This window comes from Osmerus mordax, chromosome 3, assembly GCF_038355195.1.
Source record: "Osmerus mordax isolate fOsmMor3 chromosome 3, fOsmMor3.pri, whole genome shotgun sequence".
NCBI classification, from domain to species: domain Eukaryota; kingdom Metazoa; phylum Chordata; class Actinopteri; order Osmeriformes; family Osmeridae; genus Osmerus; species Osmerus mordax.
Genome location: NC_090052.1, coordinates 16,292,661 through 16,311,649, shown reverse-complemented (window position 1 = coordinate 16,311,649; position 18,989 = coordinate 16,292,661). Strand labels below are relative to the sequence as shown.

General features: G+C 47.1%; 1 protein-coding gene across 3 annotated transcripts in view; it reads left to right on the top strand.

Moving 5' to 3' along the window:
* The window catches only part of pde4a (phosphodiesterase 4A, cAMP-specific), a 34,974-nt gene that overhangs the window by 12,264 nt on the left and 3,721 nt on the right, over positions 1 to 18,989 (top strand). The window contains exons 2-16 of one of the 3 annotated variants that reach the window (XM_067233487.1): positions 1,501 to 1,686; positions 2,159 to 2,195; positions 2,363 to 2,433; positions 2,692 to 2,694; positions 3,304 to 3,353; positions 3,932 to 4,044; positions 9,275 to 9,368; positions 9,508 to 9,671; positions 9,831 to 9,929; positions 10,046 to 10,210; positions 10,719 to 10,818; positions 11,072 to 11,226; positions 11,359 to 11,481; positions 11,652 to 11,834; positions 11,940 to 15,990. In XM_067233487.1, coding sequence (XP_067089588.1) covers positions 1,501 to 1,686; positions 2,159 to 2,195; positions 2,363 to 2,433; positions 2,692 to 2,694; positions 3,304 to 3,353; positions 3,932 to 4,044; positions 9,275 to 9,368; positions 9,508 to 9,671; positions 9,831 to 9,929; positions 10,046 to 10,210; positions 10,719 to 10,818; positions 11,072 to 11,226; positions 11,359 to 11,481; positions 11,652 to 11,834; positions 11,940 to 12,461 — 2,065 coding nt within the window. In that variant the 3' untranslated portion in view covers positions 12,462 to 15,990. Of the gene's footprint in view, positions 1 to 1,500; positions 1,687 to 2,158; positions 2,196 to 2,362; positions 2,434 to 2,691; positions 2,695 to 3,303; positions 3,354 to 3,931; positions 4,045 to 9,274; positions 9,369 to 9,507; positions 9,672 to 9,830; positions 9,930 to 10,045; positions 10,211 to 10,718; positions 10,819 to 11,071; positions 11,227 to 11,358; positions 11,482 to 11,651; positions 11,835 to 11,939; positions 15,991 to 16,414; positions 16,444 to 16,789; positions 16,918 to 17,274; positions 17,392 to 17,535; positions 17,632 to 17,780; positions 17,839 to 18,169; positions 18,288 to 18,380; positions 18,511 to 18,989 lie in introns of those variants that run through there. The other 2 variants (XM_067233486.1, XM_067233488.1) reach the window with 2 other exon arrangements.

Sequence of the window (18,989 nt, the reverse complement as noted above, 5' to 3'; positions counted from 1 at the left end):
GTCTGCGGGTCATGCTGAACTTCCCTCATCTTCCTATTACAAGTCTGTAATAGGAAGTTATTACAGTAGGTCCTGCAATGCTGATTTATACGTGTGTGTGTGTGTGAGAGAGGCTGATGGTGTGTATTTATGTGTGCATCTTTGATTGATTGGCAATCCATATATTGCATCTAGGTTTCTCACATTGCTGTCTTTAGAGGTCTGTTATTTTAGACTCCTCTCGGAAGACGTGTGCACATACCTGTGTGCAGAGATGTTACTGAAGGTGGGCAACACAGCTGTGTGCAGAGATGTTGCTGACAGGTGGGCAACACAGCTGTGTGCAGAGATGTTGCTGAAGGTGGGCAACACAGCTGTGTGCAGAGATGTTGCTGAAGGTGGGCAACACAGCTGTGTGCAGAGATGTTGCTGAAGGTGGGCAACACAGCTGTGTGCAGAGATGTTGCTGAAGGTGGGCAACACAGCTGTGTGCAGAGATGTTGCTGAAGGTGGGCAACACAGCTGTGTGCAGAGATGTTGCTGAAGGTGGGCAACACAGCTGTGTGCAGAGATGTTGCTGAAGGTGGGCAAACACAGCTGTGTGCAGAGATGTTGCTGAAGGTGGGCAACACAGCTGTGTGCAGAGATGTTGCTGGAAGGTGGGCAACACAGCTGTGTGCAGAGATGTTGCTGAAGGTGGGCAACACAGCTGTGTGCAGAGATGTTGCTGAAGGTGGGCAACACAGCTGTGTGCAGAGATGTTGCTGAAGGTGGGCAACACAGCTGTGTGCAGAGATGTTGCTGAAGGTGGGCAACACAGCTGTGTGCAGAGATGTTGCTGAAGGTGGGCAACACAGCTGTGTGCAGAGATGTTGCTGAAGGTGGGCAACACAGCTGTGTGCAGAGATGTTGCTGAAGGTGGGCAACATAGCTGTGTGCAGAGATGTTGCTGAAGGTGGGCACATGTGTGCAGGGGCGTTGGAGCTTCCATTTTTCTTCTACAGGAGGGGAGACGAATCAGTGTTGTCTCCCAAAGCCTCATAGACTTTGGTGTTTAATAACAATTTCCCCAGAAATGAAACCATTCACAAATGTCCATAACCACAGTGCATTAAATTCGATTTGAGCACAAAAGCTGAAATCTAACTGTTTATATGCTCGCCGTGTTTAATACAGAAATCAATTTGAGGAGGGTTTCTTCAGACCTTCATGTTGATGTACTTTTCATTACTGAGGAAATTGCAGCCGAAAATCCTTCTTTAATAATAAAAAGAAGCCTGTCTAACCATAAGAAGCATGTTTCTGTGTACACTTTGGATAAGCTCCGACTAAGCTTGTGTTTGACTGAACTTTTTGGAGATTAGAGCTAATCTTGTGTTTTGGGTTCTCTGTTGGTCTTCAGTGGGCAGGATTGATACGCTTCTGATAGCACCACAGACACGAGTCGTGTGTGTGGGGGGGGGGGGGGGACACTTCCCCTTCAACTTCATCCGGAACATCTGCTTCTGTTTCGTTTTTCAGTTTTGACTCTGAGAATGGTGCTTCACCCGGCCGAAGCCCCATGGATTCGCAGGCGAGTCCTGGCCTGGGGCTTCACCCCTCCTTCCCCCAGAGTCAGCGCAGGGAATCCTTCCTCTACCGCTCGGACTCCGACTATGACATGTCGCCCAAAACCATGTCACGTAATTCCTCCATCAACAGTGAGGGGTGAGTGTTGACCCCTCCGCCCCCCCCCTCCGCCCCCCCCCCCCCCACACACTGACCAGCAATCACACAGAAGTCGAACAGCTGGCTGAACGACACATTTTCGTGCACTTGATCAGCTTGATGTGATTGCTATACATTACACACCATACAATCGCAATCAACTTGCGTAGCAATCATAATGATAATGGTTATAGCACATTTATGCTAATGAAATCATGATCAATCTTGTTAGCGTTATAGCATTGTCAGCTTGTGTGTCAGACTATAAGATGAAGATATGTTATTAGTAATGTATGTGTTTAGATCTTCCGAGGTTTGTTGTGTAAACCACATGGTAAATAATCTATCCATGGATAAAAATGCTCTTTGAGTCGAGCCTCGCTCGCTCACTCTCTCCCCACCTGCACCATTCACATTCATGCGCTCTCTGTTTCTCCCTCTCTCTCTCTCTCTTCTCCATCTCTTTTTCAAGGCATGCAGAGGACATGATAGTCACTCCTTTTGCTCAGGTATGTCCTTGCCATGCTGTTTACCGCTTCAGCACATTGATTTAGATCTCTAATTACGGGGAACTATTTAAAGAGACGGAAATGAATATGCAGTGAATTAGTCTTTGCCTCACCCCTCCCCTCCACTCCCCCCACCCCCACCTCCCCTCCTGTCCTTCTCCCCTCAGGTGTTGGCCAGTCTACGAACTGTAAGAAGCAACTTCACCATCCTGGCCAATGTCACAACACCCACTAACAAGTCAGTATCAAAACGTTGACCCTTTTCACAACATCCGAGGGACTGGTAGTCTCTCTCTCTCTCTCTCTCTCTCTCTCTCTCTCTCTCTCTCTCTCTCTCTCTCTCTCTGTCTCTCTCTCTCTCTTTCTCTCTCTCTCTCTCTCTCTCTCTCTCTCTCTCTGTCTCTCTGTCTCTCTCTCTCTCTCTATCGTTTCTCTTTGTGTTTTGTCACTGTCCCTACCCTCACTTAAATAACCTTTTGTCCTCTGTAAAAAAAAGCATGTTTTTTTTCTTCCATTCTGTCATGGAATGTGGCAGAGCTGTCATCTCGTATTCGTGACTGTGTGCTGAGCACATCATGTCCTAAACGTCGGTCCCTTATTTGATATGTTCTGGAAATGGAAATGGTCAATAAGTCTAAATATACCCTCCTTTGTTAGAGACAGGAGAGCATGAGTTGGCAGGCTTTTAGCATCAACATGCAGTACAACAATGCAGCATAGAATTATCTGAAGCTATAATTAGGCTGTGCTATGTCCTAACAACCCTCCCTAGTCTGCCAACTTAACCACTTAGGCTATGTAGAGAAGCGAGCATATAGAAGATTTAGAATATCTGTTTGGTACGTGTGTTTGCTTTTTAGTTGACTTATTTATTTGTATAGCTCTATATTGTCATGGAGTTATCCATGATACAGTGTGTTTGAAATAGTCTTTACAGTTGTTAAATAGGAATGGTGAAGGTGCACTGAACCTTGTGTCATCTACTTCAGGCGTATGCTACTGTAAACTGTCTCTTCTCCATCGCCTGTGTCTATGAGCAGGTCTCTTAGCGTCCAGCAGAGGGCGGTAGTCTAGGCCCACTCTCATGTAATTATCTATTTGTCCACAGGAGGTCACCAGTGACAAGCCAACCTACTGTTCCCCAGGCAACGCTCTCTGGTAGGTTTTCAGCAACATAAAAGTTAGACACCTTTGTGAATTCACAATTCACAGAATTGTGAATATTCTCTCACACAATCATGCACTTTGTGAAATATGCACTTGTTGATTATGCTAAAACACTAATTGAAGATACACCAACATTAACATTAACAATTCAACCTTTTAACACAGTTCCCAATAGCTCTCCCAATCATTTCTCCTTGATCTACTTTAAGTGTAATGTATCTCTTTGATAGAATTTAAACAATGACCAATAGCTATGCGTTTGTAGAAGTGGCACGTCCATCACAATCCACAAGTCCTGGCGATGCGGAATTCCATGCAAAGGGAAACTTCTCTTTCATATTGCTTCACACATATTGTGAAATATTGCACGGCTTACAGGGCGCTTACAGCACAACCTAGACATGCAATATACTGTTAAAACACGCCCCTCGTGCCCCAAGATAGACAATAGAGATGACGGTCTGTCTCTAGTGTACAGTATCAGGGCTGGTCCTATAAAATTGCCTAGCAGGTTGGTGTGTAGCCAAGGCCACAGTAGACTGATGCTGGCTGTGTGTCTGTCCCCTCAGAGGAGACCTATCAGCAGATGGCCAGGGAGACTCTGGATGAACTAGACTGGTGTCTGGACCAGTTAGAGACCGTCCAGACACATCGCTCTGTCAGTGAGATGGCGTCCAACAAGGTACCTCGACGACCCCGCTCGCACCAGGCCACGCGACTCGCTTTCATGCCGCACTGCCCCGTACACCTCATAATCACTTCTTCTCTGGTCGTCCTCCACGCGTAAGTCGTTTTTGGCCCCAAACTGTCGCCGCATCCCTGACTGTGACCTCACGAGGTAGATGTGCCTTGTACTTACCTCGTGTCATACAAACGGTGGACACTCCTTGTGGCAGTGGGGCGGAGGATCCTGTTGAAAATGAATATGTCTGAAAAAGCAGTTTGTGTGACTGTAGAGGAGAGCTATGTGGCTTGAGCGCACCATTGCATGAGCTGTCAGATTCACTTTGATTGTGATGATGTGCTTGTGTTTGTGTGCAAAGCAGGAAGGGAGGAGAGACAGATATATAGAGAGAGAGAATCAAGGGGCTGATGGTCTGTGGGAGGGAAGGATAGAAATGGGAGGGGGGGGGGTCGGGTCCTGATGCTGATGTTTCTGCTGTAACCTTGGTTGCTATCCAACAGCAGCAGGGTCTGCCCTTCCCTTTTAGTCATTGGCTTGCCACTCTGACCACAAAGCATGTGATTTGGGCATCAACCAATGAAAATCTCCGACAATAGTCTTCAGTCTTAAAGAGACAGAGCTGTGTTCATGTGTTATGTACCCTAGAGCCGAAGCAACGTTTTACATCTGTCTGTTTTTTCAACAAACAAAAAAAGGCTTCGGTTCATGTAGGCTTTTGAGTAGTTCTTAATACAGAAGAAAATACATGCATGGGTAGAAGAGGGAGGGCGGGAGAGAAATGGTGGTGCATAGATCTGTGCAGTTGTGTGTGTGTGTGTAGCCTACGTTTGTGCATACGTGCGTGCATGCGGTGAGAGAAATCTCATGGGAGGCGGCGAGCGTGCAGGAGAGAGAGGATGACGCTGTCTGTCAGCAAGCAGCCAGCACATACATGGGAAACCGCACGCAACATGGAGACACAAGCGTAGAGTCACCGTATCTCACTCTCTCTCTCTCTCTCTCTCTCTCTCTCTCTCTCTCTCTCTCTCTCTCTCTCTCTCTCTCTCTCTCTCTCACACACGCACTTTCTGGCAGACGTACACGCTGTCAGCAGCACATGCGCAGTCAGGCCGCGGGCGCACGCGCTCGCTCGCGCACACTCACAGGGGTACGCACGCGCATGCAGTCACACGCTGGCTGATTGGCTTGCAAGGGCTGTCTACAGCACCCAGAGCGAAGGAGCGAGAGGCAGAGCATCGGAGGAGGAGGACGGGGAGACGATAAAGCTCAGCACCAGGATCGCACCTCAGGAATCTTGGCCGGCAGAGCCATGGACTGACTGGGACAGCATCCGGGGGGATAGCACAGGGACACGTCTCACGGGATTACAGGGACGCGGGACAGCCAGCGGGTAGCGCGCGTAGGGGATCGACCGAGGCACAGTCGGGCTGTGATGCACGGGGGGGGACTGGGCCGGGCCCCTGGATCTGCGCGGTGGGGGAGGGGCAGCCAACGCAGAGAGGAAGAGGGAGCCTGTTTTTCCACGACCAGAGCGGATGCTGTGATTCCGTTAGCCTGACCGGCTGCCACTAGCCCGCCCGCCCTCCTCCTCCACTCTCCCCGACTTTCCGTCCTCCTCTGACTCTCCCCCCGCGGCCGTCCATTTTCCCCCTTCTTCACCTTGCCGTCTGTTCTCCCCCCTCACCTCCGTCGTTGGACTCGGCCATCGTCCCGCTTCCCCCGTCATCGTCCTCTTTCCCTCCCTCTCACCTCCGGCTGCCTCTCGTCAATCCCTTCTGTTCTGACCTTCTATCTCTCTCCCCCCCCCCGAAAACCTCTTTCTCTCTTTCCTCTCGCCTTCTCTTTCCCACCTCCATTGCCTCCTCTCTGTGCCCTTCAGACGGTGTCTCTTTCTCTTTCGTTGTCATCCCGCCCCCGCGCCCCCGCGCCCCCAGCCCTCCCCAACCCTAGCCCCCCCCCCCCACCCCAACCCTGCTGTGTGATTTGGGTCGGTTCTATTCACCAGCTGGGATGAGATGTAGTCTTGTCAGCAGACGGATCCAGGGGGCTCCTGGCCTTCCCATCAGGGAGGACCCTCGTCGGAGGACCACACTGGGGCCTGGCGCTGGACTGACAGGGGCGCCCGGTCCGGGGAGCGCCACATGTAGGGACGGACTGTGAGCACCTGCAGCCTCTGCCCTCGCCCCCCTCGCCCCCCTCGCGGGGCAGTTATCGTTCTGGAGTGTCCCGGCCTGGCCGGCTGCGGCCTCTCCCCCCACACCTTGACGACATCCACATGCCGCTGGGGCACTCGCAGTGCCCCCACCCTGCTCCACTACCGCACCTCCTGCCTGTGCCAGCGCCAGGCCACACAGCCCGTCTCCCTCAGCATGGGTGTGGTGGAGGCCATTGACCCCGTCCCTTCACCCTGCCCCTCGCCTGTGCCGGGGGGTTACCGGCTGCCTCGCTCCTCCAGCTACAGCCCCCTGCAGGGGAGGGTGGGGGCAGAGCTGGACCTCGGCGCAGCCGCCCCGGGGGTGCTGGATGGGGGTGGGACAGCAGCGGAGCGCAGGACACCTTTTGTGGACCTGTTCTGTGAGACCTGCTCCAGACCCTGGCTCATCGGCTGGTGGGACCAGGTAGGGCTGGGAGGGCTGGGAAGGAAAACCAGGCCGACCTGAAGGCCATCTTGGATTTGGTGGTTTTGGAGGGTCAAGATTTGTTCTCATAGTTCTGTTTTCCATCTTCTGTTCTCATGGTAGCGCACTGCTAAGTGTCTTGGCAGTAATCAAATCATTTTCTTTCTGTGTTATTCTTTTAGATTTCCATGTTTGTGTTGAAAGGTAGAGCTCCTAGAGGACTATTTGGGACAATAGGAAGTACAGACCAGTTGATGTGGTGTGTTGATGTGGGATGATTTTAAGTCTTGGCATCTAAAATAGAGTGGAAGTTGGATGGATTTTAGATTTTGTTTGTATTTTCCCTGACCAATTCAGTCTTGCAGATCCCCTGCATTATTTACCTTTGCGTTCAAGGAGAACACGCAAAGAGTTCTGAGTGTATTAAGCCTAAACTTCACTCACTGCTGGCTGTTATACGGTGTTTATATATTATGGTAGGCTCTGTTTGGAATATTGAGTATTACAACTACAGAGTACATACCCTGAAGCCAAAGCTAAGGATAGATGGCAGAGGGACAAAGAGAGGTTTGAAAGGCTCCTGCACACCTGCTACCTCAGCCCTCCTCCTCCCCCCCCCCCCCCTCCACTGAGACTGGCCTCAATAAGCCTCCAGGTGGCGAGGCTCAGTGTCAGTGAAGGGCATGCTTCACCTCAGAGCCCACCTGTCACAGAGACATCCTGCCTCTCTGCAGTGTTTTCCTGGACAGCTCCCTCTCTGTGTTTCGCTCTGACCTAGGAGAATGGATGCTGTCCAGTGTGCTTGTTTCCTTGACTAGGAATAGAACAACCGTGCATCTTTGAGAGAGCGACGCTGATGTTTTGCTGGTGACCGTCCTTTGACCGTGTTGTTTTGACACAGCCCCCCCCCCCCAACCCCCCCCCCCCCCCCCACCCCGATCGCAGAAACATGCAGCAGAAAGATCCCATTCTCCTCAGAAAACATCCGAATGTTTCGATATAGGCTGTGAACATTTCAGAGGCAAACCATTCCTTCAGCAAGTACAACACGTTCCAATTTCACTTTGTCTTCATGAGCATACTGCAGCTGGTGGTGGTTGTAATGTATGTGCGTAATATGCCCCGATGTCGAGGACTGAAATGTTGTATTGCAGGAGTGAGATAGGAGAGACACACTAACTGATTCATTTTTCTGTCTGTAGGTTAAGGTGTTGATTTCAAAGGTTGACATCTATGGGCAATTGCTAAGCCCTTTGTAACACTGATCGTAAGAAGGACTCCATAAACAAGATGTGATTGGACGATTGTCTGATGATGTTCCTGGTACATATGGCAGTTATCAGAGGATTGACAATGCCCCCTCGCTTCTATCACAGCTTTGGCTCGGCACCGTGTGTTGAATTACTCAGGAGGAGGAAGTGTGTGGTCGTATGTGTCTCTGGTTGTGTTGGTTGGCAGCTATGACTCAGCATTATGTGTCACTGGGCTTCTCTGGACACCTGCTTCCCGATGGCTTCCTCTTGTCTGACAGGTTTAGAGAAAACCTGTCTTTTAACATGTAACAAAGCGTCCGATTGGACGGGAGAGGAGAGTCACATAAGCCGAGAGGAAGACGGGGAAGGAAGTGCTGTGGGGATGAGCAGGAGAAGGGGAGTGATTCCTATGGCAGAGACACAAATGGTTTTGAAGCGGAGAGTGGGCAGGGTTGTTTACCGTTAGAGGCAGAGTGGAAGAGAGGAGGGAAGAGGAGAGAGATGGGCGAGCGCAAGGGAGGGGAGGGTTGACCTTGGGAAAGGTCAGACACCTGCCTTCTCTCTCAGATTGTCACCCAAGCAGCCGTCGCTCTCCCATCCTGCTGCAGGACTGACTGTGAGGAGGCAGTTGCCAGGGCAACCTCTCCGGTTGCCATGGAGATTACTATGTGTGAAGGATCAGTCAGTAGGACACAGACGAAGGGGTCTGGTCCGAATCGCACTGCGCCTGCACGTGACTGGCTAAGATCACAGCCAGCAGGCTTGACTTTGGTTCCTCAAACGCAACCCTAGTTTGGTTGAAATATGTCTGTGTGCCTGAAAACATTTCCATTTTGCATATGCTTACTGTCCTGTCATGTCTGCCGTTGACATTGTATAAATGTTTACATTCTCGCAGTCAAGGACAACGTGTCATATTACCAAAGGAAAAACACTGAAACACCCATCTTATCATTTCTGACCCATGCTGAAATGTTTGCTGCAGTGAATGTCTGGAGGACGTTAAGGACATGAATGTTTTTCTGCTCATGGGACGTTTCTCTTCTCAAAGAGGACAAAGCCTGGATTCAACATGGCTCTCATGTCTCCCTGCCAAAACTCCACATTCTTAGGAATCTGTGCAAATTGAATAAAGTTGGCTTGTTAATGGATTGCATTTTCTTGCCTTCTCTTTTTGCTGATTGTTTAGTCGTGTCACTTTAAAGCCTACCAAACCACATGTTGACCTCTCAGATTTACAATGATCCACTGTCACCTTATGTCTTAAAGTCCGGTATACCAGTTTTAACCCTCTCCATCTCTCTGTCTCCTCTCCTTCTGTTCTCTCTTTCCTTTCTCGTGTTTTCTCTTGTTCAGTTTAAGAGGATGTTGAACCGGGAGCTCTCCCACCTGTCTGAGATGAGTCGGTCAGGGAACCAGGTGTCCGAATACATCTCCACCACATTCCTCGGTGAGTCAAAGTCAAACACCCCGTCGCACCTCGAGTCCATTCCTCTGTCTCTTCCTCCTCTCCGATCCACCCTCATCCACTTGCGACCTCTGACCCCCCTCCCTACCCCCCTCCCTCCCCCCCTCCCTCCCGCCCCCAGATAAGCAGAATGACGTGGAGATCCCGTCCCCCACCCAAAGAGAGAGGGAGAAGCCCATGTGCCACATCAGCGGCGTGAAGAAGCTCACGCACAGCTCCAGCCTGTCCATCTCTGCCATGCCTCGCTTTGGAGTCAAGACTGAACAGGAGGAAGCGTTAGCCCGGGTAGACTTCTGTCCCTTGCGTCGCTTTCCCAGTACACGCACAAGAGCTTTCGAAGGCGCTAAAACGAGTGACGCGTCTCCCCCGTACCATGTTCAGTTGAATGAAAATGCAGCATGGTTCAATGCACTGATGCCTGTGTTGATTCTGTCTGTTCTACAGGAGCTGGATGACTTGAATAAGTGGGGCCTTAATATCTTTCATGTGGCTGAGTTCTCCAATAACAGGCCTCTCAGCTGCATGATGTTTGCCATCTTCCAGGTGTGTACGAATGTCTTTTTCACCATGTTGTCGCGGAAACGTGACGCACGTTAGCGTCGGCGCTCGCTCGCCGGAGTTCCGTTTGACCCGATATGTGTCTTGTGCGTCGGATCCAGGAAAGGGATCTGCTGAAGACGTTCAGTATCCCGGCTGACACCTTCATCACCTACGTGATGACTCTGGAGGACCACTACCATGCCAACGTGGCCTATCACAACAGCCTCCACGCGGCAGACGTGACCCAGTCCACACACGTGCTGCTGTCCACCCCTGCTCTGGACGTAAGACGTGGCTCCTGGCATTCATCCACTGACATCCAGTGCAAACTGTTCCCATGCTGGGTAACACTTTAGATCCAGGTGCTTATAATAAGAGTTGGTTCATAGGTAAAAGGCCTTAGTAAGTCTACTTACCACATATTAATGTTCAAAGCATCTTATAAGGGCTTTATTACCTAATAACTAGCGCCTTTATCGGCTTACGGTGACATTAACCCGAACTCTAATCCTTCCTAATATTATCATCACTTTTATAGTCTTGTTAATAAGCATCTTATAAGGGCGGTCGTTTTGATTCACTAATGCTTATTACAAGCCCCTGGAGTGTTGCTTTGTACTGTACCTAGCCTCTACAAGGGAACATCAGAGGAACTTTTGAATAGCTGTCTTTCTGTACGCAAGCCTCATGGAGACTGTGTGCTGAAAGCATAAAAGCATGGCAACATGCACACTTCCTGACTGACCTCTCATTCCCCCGCCCGCCCGCCCGCCTCCCTCCCTCTCCACTCAGGCTGTCTTCACTGATCTGGAGATCCTGGCTGCGTTGTTTGCTGCTGCCATTCATGATGTGGACCATCCTGGAGTGTCCAACCAGTTCCTCATCAATACCAGTGAGTGGAAAGCCCTCCTCGACACTGTAGCGCACAGTTGAGCACTGAATGCCGAGATGACTGCACTGCAGCATTGCTCATTGGAGTATAGCTGTTTTCTGGATGCACTATGCGGCTGATTCTGATGACAGTCACAGCTTAATAAGGTTCAACCCATACGACACTAGAATATGCACAATCACCTGACCTTCAAACGCAGATTTCCCTGTGTGTGTTCTGACCAGTCTGTACGATGGCTGTTGCTCTTCCCCAGATTCGGAGCTAGCTCTGATGTATAACGATGAGTCGGTTCTGGAGAACCACCACCTGGCTGTGGGCTTCAAGCTGCTCCACGAGGAGAACTGTGACATCTTCCAGAACCTTAGCAAGAGGCAACGCCAGAGCCTGCGCAAGCTGGTCATTGACATGGTGAGGCCCTGTCGCTTACCGGCTCTGCTTGACTCTCATGTCGTCACAGAGGTGGAGCCTGCAAGAGTCCCATTTGGGCATGTTGGTGGTGAGATAGTGGTTCATCTTCTACTACCCCACTTCTTTCTCCAGGTGTTGGCAACTGACATGTCCAAACACATGAGTTTGCTAGCAGATCTAAAGACCATGGTGGAGACCAAGAAGGTGACAAGTTCAGGGGTGCTACTGCTGGACCACTACACAGATCGCATTCAAGTAAGCTTTGCTGCCTCAGATGAAGTTCCATTGTAAACGATGCCCTTTATAGTAGGAAAATGATCCTGTCCGTTTTTTTTAGGTACTGGTACACCTCTTGTTTGGGCTATGTGTATACACAATGCCATGTTAATTTTGTGTCTTGTGTGTGTGTGTGTGCGTGTGTGCAGGTGTTGAGGAACATGGTGCACTGCGCTGACCTGAGCAACCCCACCAAGCCTCTAGCTGTGTACAGACAGTGGACAGAGCGCATCATGGAGGAGTTCTCCAGACAGGGAGACAAGGAGAGGGAGAGAGGCATGGAGATTAGTCCCATGTGTGACAAACATACAGCCTCGGTGGAGAAGAGTCAGGTATGCCCAAGCAGTTCCCACAAACACATACACAAACCCACACATATACATGCGTTGCTCATTTGTATGATATTGACCAGTTCCCCCCCTTCTACCCTGGTGTAGGTTGGCTTTATCGACTACATCGTGCACCCTCTGTGGGAGACGTGGGGGGACCTGGTCCATCCGGACGCCCAGGATATCCTGGACACTCTGGAGGACAACAGGGACTGGTACCAGAGCACCATCCCCCAGAGTCCCCCCGAGCCTGTGGACGCGGACAAGGAGCTCAACGTCTGCGTCGACAAGTTCCAGTTTGAGCTCACTTTGGACGAGGACAGTCACGCAGAGCACGCCGAGGAGGAGGAGGAGGAGGGCGAGAGACCCACGCCGAACCACCTGACGCAGGGCCGCCGCGAGGGACAGAAGGACGGGGACGGGGAGAACGAAGGGGAGGGAGGCGACGGAATCGCGGAGGAGGACGAGAACGTCATCGAAGAGGAAGGGGAGGTGGTGATGGAGGAGGACGAGGAGGCAGGAGAGCAAGGGAAGACGCGGTTAGGGGGTGAGGAGGGGAGAAACTCTGACACGAGTCCCGTGGAGGAAGAGGAGGAGGAAGATTCATCCTCACCAGCTGATGACACATGAGTTTTGCCCCCCACCCCCCTCCCCCACCCAACTCACATGCACACACATTCTCTTTATCCATCTTTATTTTTGATGGCAAAACCAAGAACAAAGAAAAAGAGTACATAAACAATACAGACCTTTAAATCTATTTTTCAAAAAGGGAACTTAATAATAACGCTTCAAGCTAATAACACAGCAACTGTAGATTTGACGTGGGAGCTGGAGTCATTCCAGCAAATATAATCTGAGGATCTGTGGATGAAAAGGCATGGGGAAACACATCAATAATGGGCCATCGAAGTCGGTGTAGTACTCTGGAACTGAAATGTACACATAAACACATACAGACGCATACACATACACCAAAGTAGTCATGTTAAAACACCGACAAATACACACAACACGCACAGACAAATACACGCACACGTACTATACAGAGTCACTTAAACACAACTGCACACTTGTAACACACGTGTGTGTTTTGTGTGTGTGTAGATGGGGTCTTGGATTGGTTCTGAGTCTCTTTGGAAAAAGCCATCTCTTAGTGGAGTATTAAATAGTGTCAGTCAGTATTAATAGTTCATGTTTGTCAGAATCTCAACAGGAACTCTGTTTCCTCAGAAATGCTACACTTCAGAGTGACTTTTTTCCATTTCTGTCGGAAAGAATAATATGGATCTATAAAGCAGATGGAGAGGAAGAGAGGAGGAGAGGAAGGGAGGAGAACAGACAAGGAGAGGAAGATAACGATGGAGAGGAAGATGCTGCGATAAAGGGACCTGCCGGTCCCACCCCTCTTTTCCCTTTATGAGAAGTGCTACCGGTGCAAGATGGCTGTGTGCCTTTCTGAAACACCAGCTCCCTGAATGGAGTTGCTGTGAAGCAATGCATCGTGGGACAGGAGTGTTTGCTTTTGTCTTCATTTTTGATTGTCTCTTGAGATCTATCTTAACTGTTCTTTATTTACTGTGTACTTCACAAGCTCAGTTTGTTTCTGTGTTTCTGACATGTTTTCAGTAAGTCTTCCTTTGTTGCTCTTTTAGTAATGAGTTGTCTCAAAACTCAAAAAGAGCAGTCACTACTACTACCACACCTCCACTATACCGCTAATAGACTCTTTCCTGCAACTGGGTTTTCTTCTAAGAATGACTTTTTTTTACTTTATGAGTATAAGCCATGTAAATCTTTGGAGCATACGTTATGCCTATTTTCTATTTATCAAAGTTTTGCTGAATATGTTGAACACTTACTAATAATTTCAGCAGCAGCACTAATTCCATATTTCATGCAAATTGTGTGTTTCACGTCCAGTCTCTCTTCACATAATGCTTCGGTTGTCACCAAAACATAAGATTAAGAGATCAGTGATGGAAAAGGAGCTTGCAGAGGGCAGAGGGAGTTTGAGGAGAAACAGTGATTTTAGGGTTTGAAAATCAGGGAGCAGTACTGGTTGGAGGGGAGAAGCTTGGCCAAAAGGAGGACCGGCAGTCCCAAATCATCCTTATTATATTTGAAGCTTTTTTGCCTTAATGTCACATGCAGGACACATGCTGTGCCTGCCACTATGTAGATTTATATGATATATTCTAAAATATCCTAGTATATTTATACCATGTCTGTATGCCTCTATCTGTGTGAATTGTCTTTACACAATTTATCCAGCGTCCTGCATTTTAAAGAGAAAGTGTAACATTGCTGCTACATAATCAATATGTTGCTACAATGTTATAGCCAATATTAAGAATGTGTTGTGATGGTCATGAGAGGACGAACCCACATTTCAATCCCCACTTGAGGGGCCTCTTTGGGGGAGGGTTGATTTTTACCCTTTACAGTTTTGCTTTAGGTGGAAATTAGCAAGACGTGGGTATGGAGGTTTCTGATGATGAATGTGAAGGTCCATGTAGAGAGAGAGAGGGAGAGGGAGAGAGGAGAGAAAGAGAGAAAGAGAGCGATGAGAAGAAGAAAAGGATCGGGAGAGGGTGTCTTTTGTTGCCACAAACTAGCTTGTCACACTCACAATCATCATTATTATGGATTGATGGTCAGGCCTTGATCAGGACAACTTGTAAAGGTGACAGTTTGACTTGGGATTTTTCATAGGGTAAAATGCAATCAGGAAGGTTCTATCGAGGGCATACGAAGCTGGTTTCTGCTGGTCAGTAACCGGGCTTATCTTAAGAATCCTGTGCCTGATGGAAGAGGATCCTGGGTGTCCGGCCAGCTCTGTGATTGGATAGAGCAGCTTTGTGGGGTCACTGCTCTGGCCTTTGATATGTGGAATGGGAATCCGGGGTTACTGTTGCAGTTGCATCTGATATTCCCATGATGCATTTACCTATCTCTGAAGATGTGGCTTTGTTTTTGTGGCTTTTTGTTGTTACGAGCTATAAAAAACAAACACCTATTTAATTGCCATTTTAACACAATACTGTAGCAATCGTTTCTTATTAAGGAATTATTCAATTGATTGATCGCTGCCATTGTTTTTAAATGATGAAAAGAAAACCATAGAAAATACCAGAAGTGTTTTCTTTGAACAGTTTGTGTACAGTTTTTATTTTTGTATCATTCTGGTGGATGGTCTGGAAATTGAACAACATATTGATAGTATAACTACTAGCATTACCACGGCTTGTTTTGTATATAGTGTAATGTTGGACTGTAAATTATAAATTTATCCAAGTATATTTGTCATCATCCCTGACAAATTACCTTGTATGGTTGTTATAAGACTGAGGTAGTAAAGTAAATCACTTAAGCACTATAGGCCAAATCCTGACACTTTCATCCTTCCTCTCTACTGTCCTTCTCTCTTGTGCTGTCCTTTTCTCACACACTCTGAATTGTGTAAATTCTAATTGTATACAAACGGTCAGAAAAATATTTTGTACCAGCACTTTATTTTTGGGCGGGTCGTAAGGTAGGTGATGTGGTTACAGTAGTGTGGGTCTATGTGTCGGATGATTGATAGTTAGCTGTTACACTGATTGCATTCCATTGGGCCAGATACCTGACCCTTTTATTGTTAGTTGCATTTGCCCATGCTCTGTTGGCATAGACAAATGTCATAGAAAATGATCGCCATCAATAATCCAGGAAAGTTCATACTAGTGTTTTTGACTGTTTGTGTCACATGGTGTGACTCAGAAGGAAGAAAAAAACGGTTGTGCCCTCAAAGGTCACAACCTTGCCATTTCTAGAATAATCTCCACTTTTAATTCTAAGTCACTTTGGTCATAGAATCCCTCTGAGAAACTATCTGGGCTTTAATTCATTTGTTTGTTCACAAGTTAGTAAAATTATATAAATTGAAAAAACACATGAAATGATTGTAATATTTGTAAATTATATTGCCGTAATGTGTAAAATGTGTCCAAGTTATTTTCTATTATATTATTTTTATGAAAGGTTTTCCTCTGAGAGAACTGAAGTGTTATTTTGTGAATAAAATGCATTTAATAAGCAAACAGCTATATATAAAATAATTATATATCAGTATATTTTTCTTTTATTTCACTGTTCGGTACTGTAAAGTGTGTTAAGATTACAAATAAAGGAAGATTTTTATATTAAAGCCAACATGCAAAGTTTTACTTTCCATTTGTTGCCTTATTTCAAAGAAAATATGAAAACATTGCATATTTATTTCAGCTGATTTGACCCCAGGCTATATTTAAAAATGGGAATAAATGTATTTATTTCCCCCTTTATTTGATACAGAACGCACATCGTGAGGCAAGCGTATGACCCACACAGTAGGGACACATTATATAATAGACATAATGGGCTACTGTGCATTCTATTTGACTTGATCTTCTTGCATGAGATGGCTGCTTCCGACGCATTTACCCAGAATACTCCTCTTCTGATGTCTCCTTAAGTTTTCTCCAATCACCAAGCGAAACACATGTCGCAGTCCAATCAGAGAAAAACACCACATTGTACGTAACCCACGTCCTAAGAGTGTTTTGTTGTTGGCAGTGCGGAAGAAGGAAGGGTAATGAATGATTAGCTTCTCATTCTGTATTCCTCAAATATTATAATTCTTGTCATAGCAAATGTATCATAAATTGTTACTCCTCGTAGACAGTGTAGCCAAATACAGTATTATGTTCTTAGTGCTAAGTCTGCCATCGTTAAGCCTATATAATTTAACTAGCCACATAGCTAGCTTGTTAGCTTTAGCTACCACTGCGTAAGGTGGAGCTAATACAAGCTTCTTATTGTTAAGCAAATGGTCGGCTGTTGGTGAACACTATCTAGCGACCTAATACTGTAATAGCAAACGAACCGGGGTTTCATTAACGTAAATTTGGGAATTGTGTTGACTTTCCTTTGGACAGTTGAGATCTGCAAAAAGCATACTGCACCATGTCTAGTGTGCACATAACGTTACTTCTGTTGATGAGCCTAGTGGTGTGCACATGCACAGCGGTGGAGATCCAGCGACCGCGCGGCGTTCCTCTTTCAAGTAAGCTTCAAGTGTAAGACAGTATATTGAAGTAGAACGGTGGAGTGAAGTGGCTGAGCCGTTAGGGAATTGGGCTAGTAATCTGAAGGTTGCTGGTTCGATTCCGTGCAAAATGACGTTGTGTCCTTGGGCAAGGCACTTCACCCTACTTGCCTCGGGGGAATGTCCCTCTACTTACTGTAAGTCGCTCTGGATAAGAGTGTCTGCTAAATGAGTAAATGTAAATGTAAGAACGTTCCATTTGATTATCTGACTACTTCAATATACTGTCTCACAACTAAGAATATGTGGATATAGCAGCAAACGTGTTTTTCACAGCCTAATCATGTCATAATCATCTATGGTTTGATTGCACAGAGCGTCAGTTCTATGAAGAAAACAAGCCTTTCACCTGTCTGGACGGTTCTCGCACCATCCCCTTTGATAGGGTCAATGATGACTACTGTGACTGCAAGGATGGCTCTGATGAGCCAGGTACGAGGCTCTCAAAATAGAGGAGATATTTGTCTTGGCATACAGTTATCATTGCAAGGGATCAAGTGCTGCTTACTTAATCTATTAGGTCTCATACAAATCCTACGTGCCATTTAAAGTATACATCCCTGTTATGCATTTCAGGTACGGCTGCCTGCCCTAATGGCAGCTTCCACTGCACAAATGCTGGCTTCAGATCCACCTTCATCCCTTCTTCACGCATCAATGATGGCATCTGTGGTAAGAAATGCAAATGTCTTCACTTGACCTGGAGGTCAAGGTCAATGTCCCTGTCCTCTCTGCTGAGTCTTGGGCGTTCAGGTACCAGGTGTACAGGTTTGTGAGGCACTCTCTCTCTCTCCCCCCCCCCCCCCCCCCCCCCTTCACAGACTGCTGTGACACTACTGATGAGTACAACAGCGGTGCTACATGTCAGAACACCTGCACGTGAGCATAGCAAAGACCTCCGTCCACACACGTAACGCTGTGTTTACAATCTATACAATCCATTTCCAACGTCAGCGCTTTTGGATTCAGTGTGGGTGTAGGCTATCAGATGCTGTCAGAAGAGCGAGAACTTCATCACAAAACGGAGTGTTTAGCACTGGATCATGTGTTTCCTTGAGACTGAACCACCAAACATGAACTTCCCATCTTTTACACTGTCTTATGAATAGTGTGATTTTAATATATCATTGTTATGACATGGGATTATTGTACACATTTCTGGCAATCCCCCATCCAGTCATTGTTCTGATTGTATTGCTGTGATCCTCAGGGATTTGGGCCGCCTGGAGAAGGAGAGCCTGCAGAAGCTAGCTGAGGTAGCTAAGGAAGGTTTCCTGCTCAAACAGAAACTGATACATGAAGCCAAAAAGGGTCAAGAGGAAAAACAGGTGAGAAAGGCAACCCCAAGAAGTTGTTCGCTCAGGGCACAATACTTTCATCGACTTGTATGAGCTTTTTCTAACGTTTTTTTTCTTCTATAGGACAAGGTGAAAGAGCTTCAGATCAAAAAGAAGGAGTCTGAGGAGAAGTTGGAGGCTTATAGAACCGTGAAGGAAATTGCAGAACAACCAGAAAAAGAAGCTAAAGAGCGCCACCTAAAGGCCTGGGATGGTATGTAATAGTTAAATGACTACGCTGACATTTTGTGGTTCTCGGGCACAGAGGTAACAATGCCGTTATTAGACCCGATAGATGTGAAGAATCACAAAAGAAAATCTAAATGATGATTAACACAGGCAAGGAAAGATTGAGAGATGCTTTTACAATCGTTTTGAGTTGGGAGTTGGGATTTTCAATAAAATAAATAAATAAAACAAAAAATGAAAATACATTTCCAACTCTTAATAAAAATGAATTACGCGATTAGAATGGGATCTTTTGCAAAGAACCAGAAGAGATGTAGCCTCTGCTAGTTTCTACAGTATAATGACTCAACTCCTTTTGTTCTAATGAGATTGATCACAGAGACTGAATTTCTGTGATGATTATTGGTTAACAGTGCTTGGGGGAGACTGTTGACATGGGGGTGGATCCATATGCAGGCTGTTGTTTCTATGTCAACTCTCATTTTGACATTTAATTATAAGTGA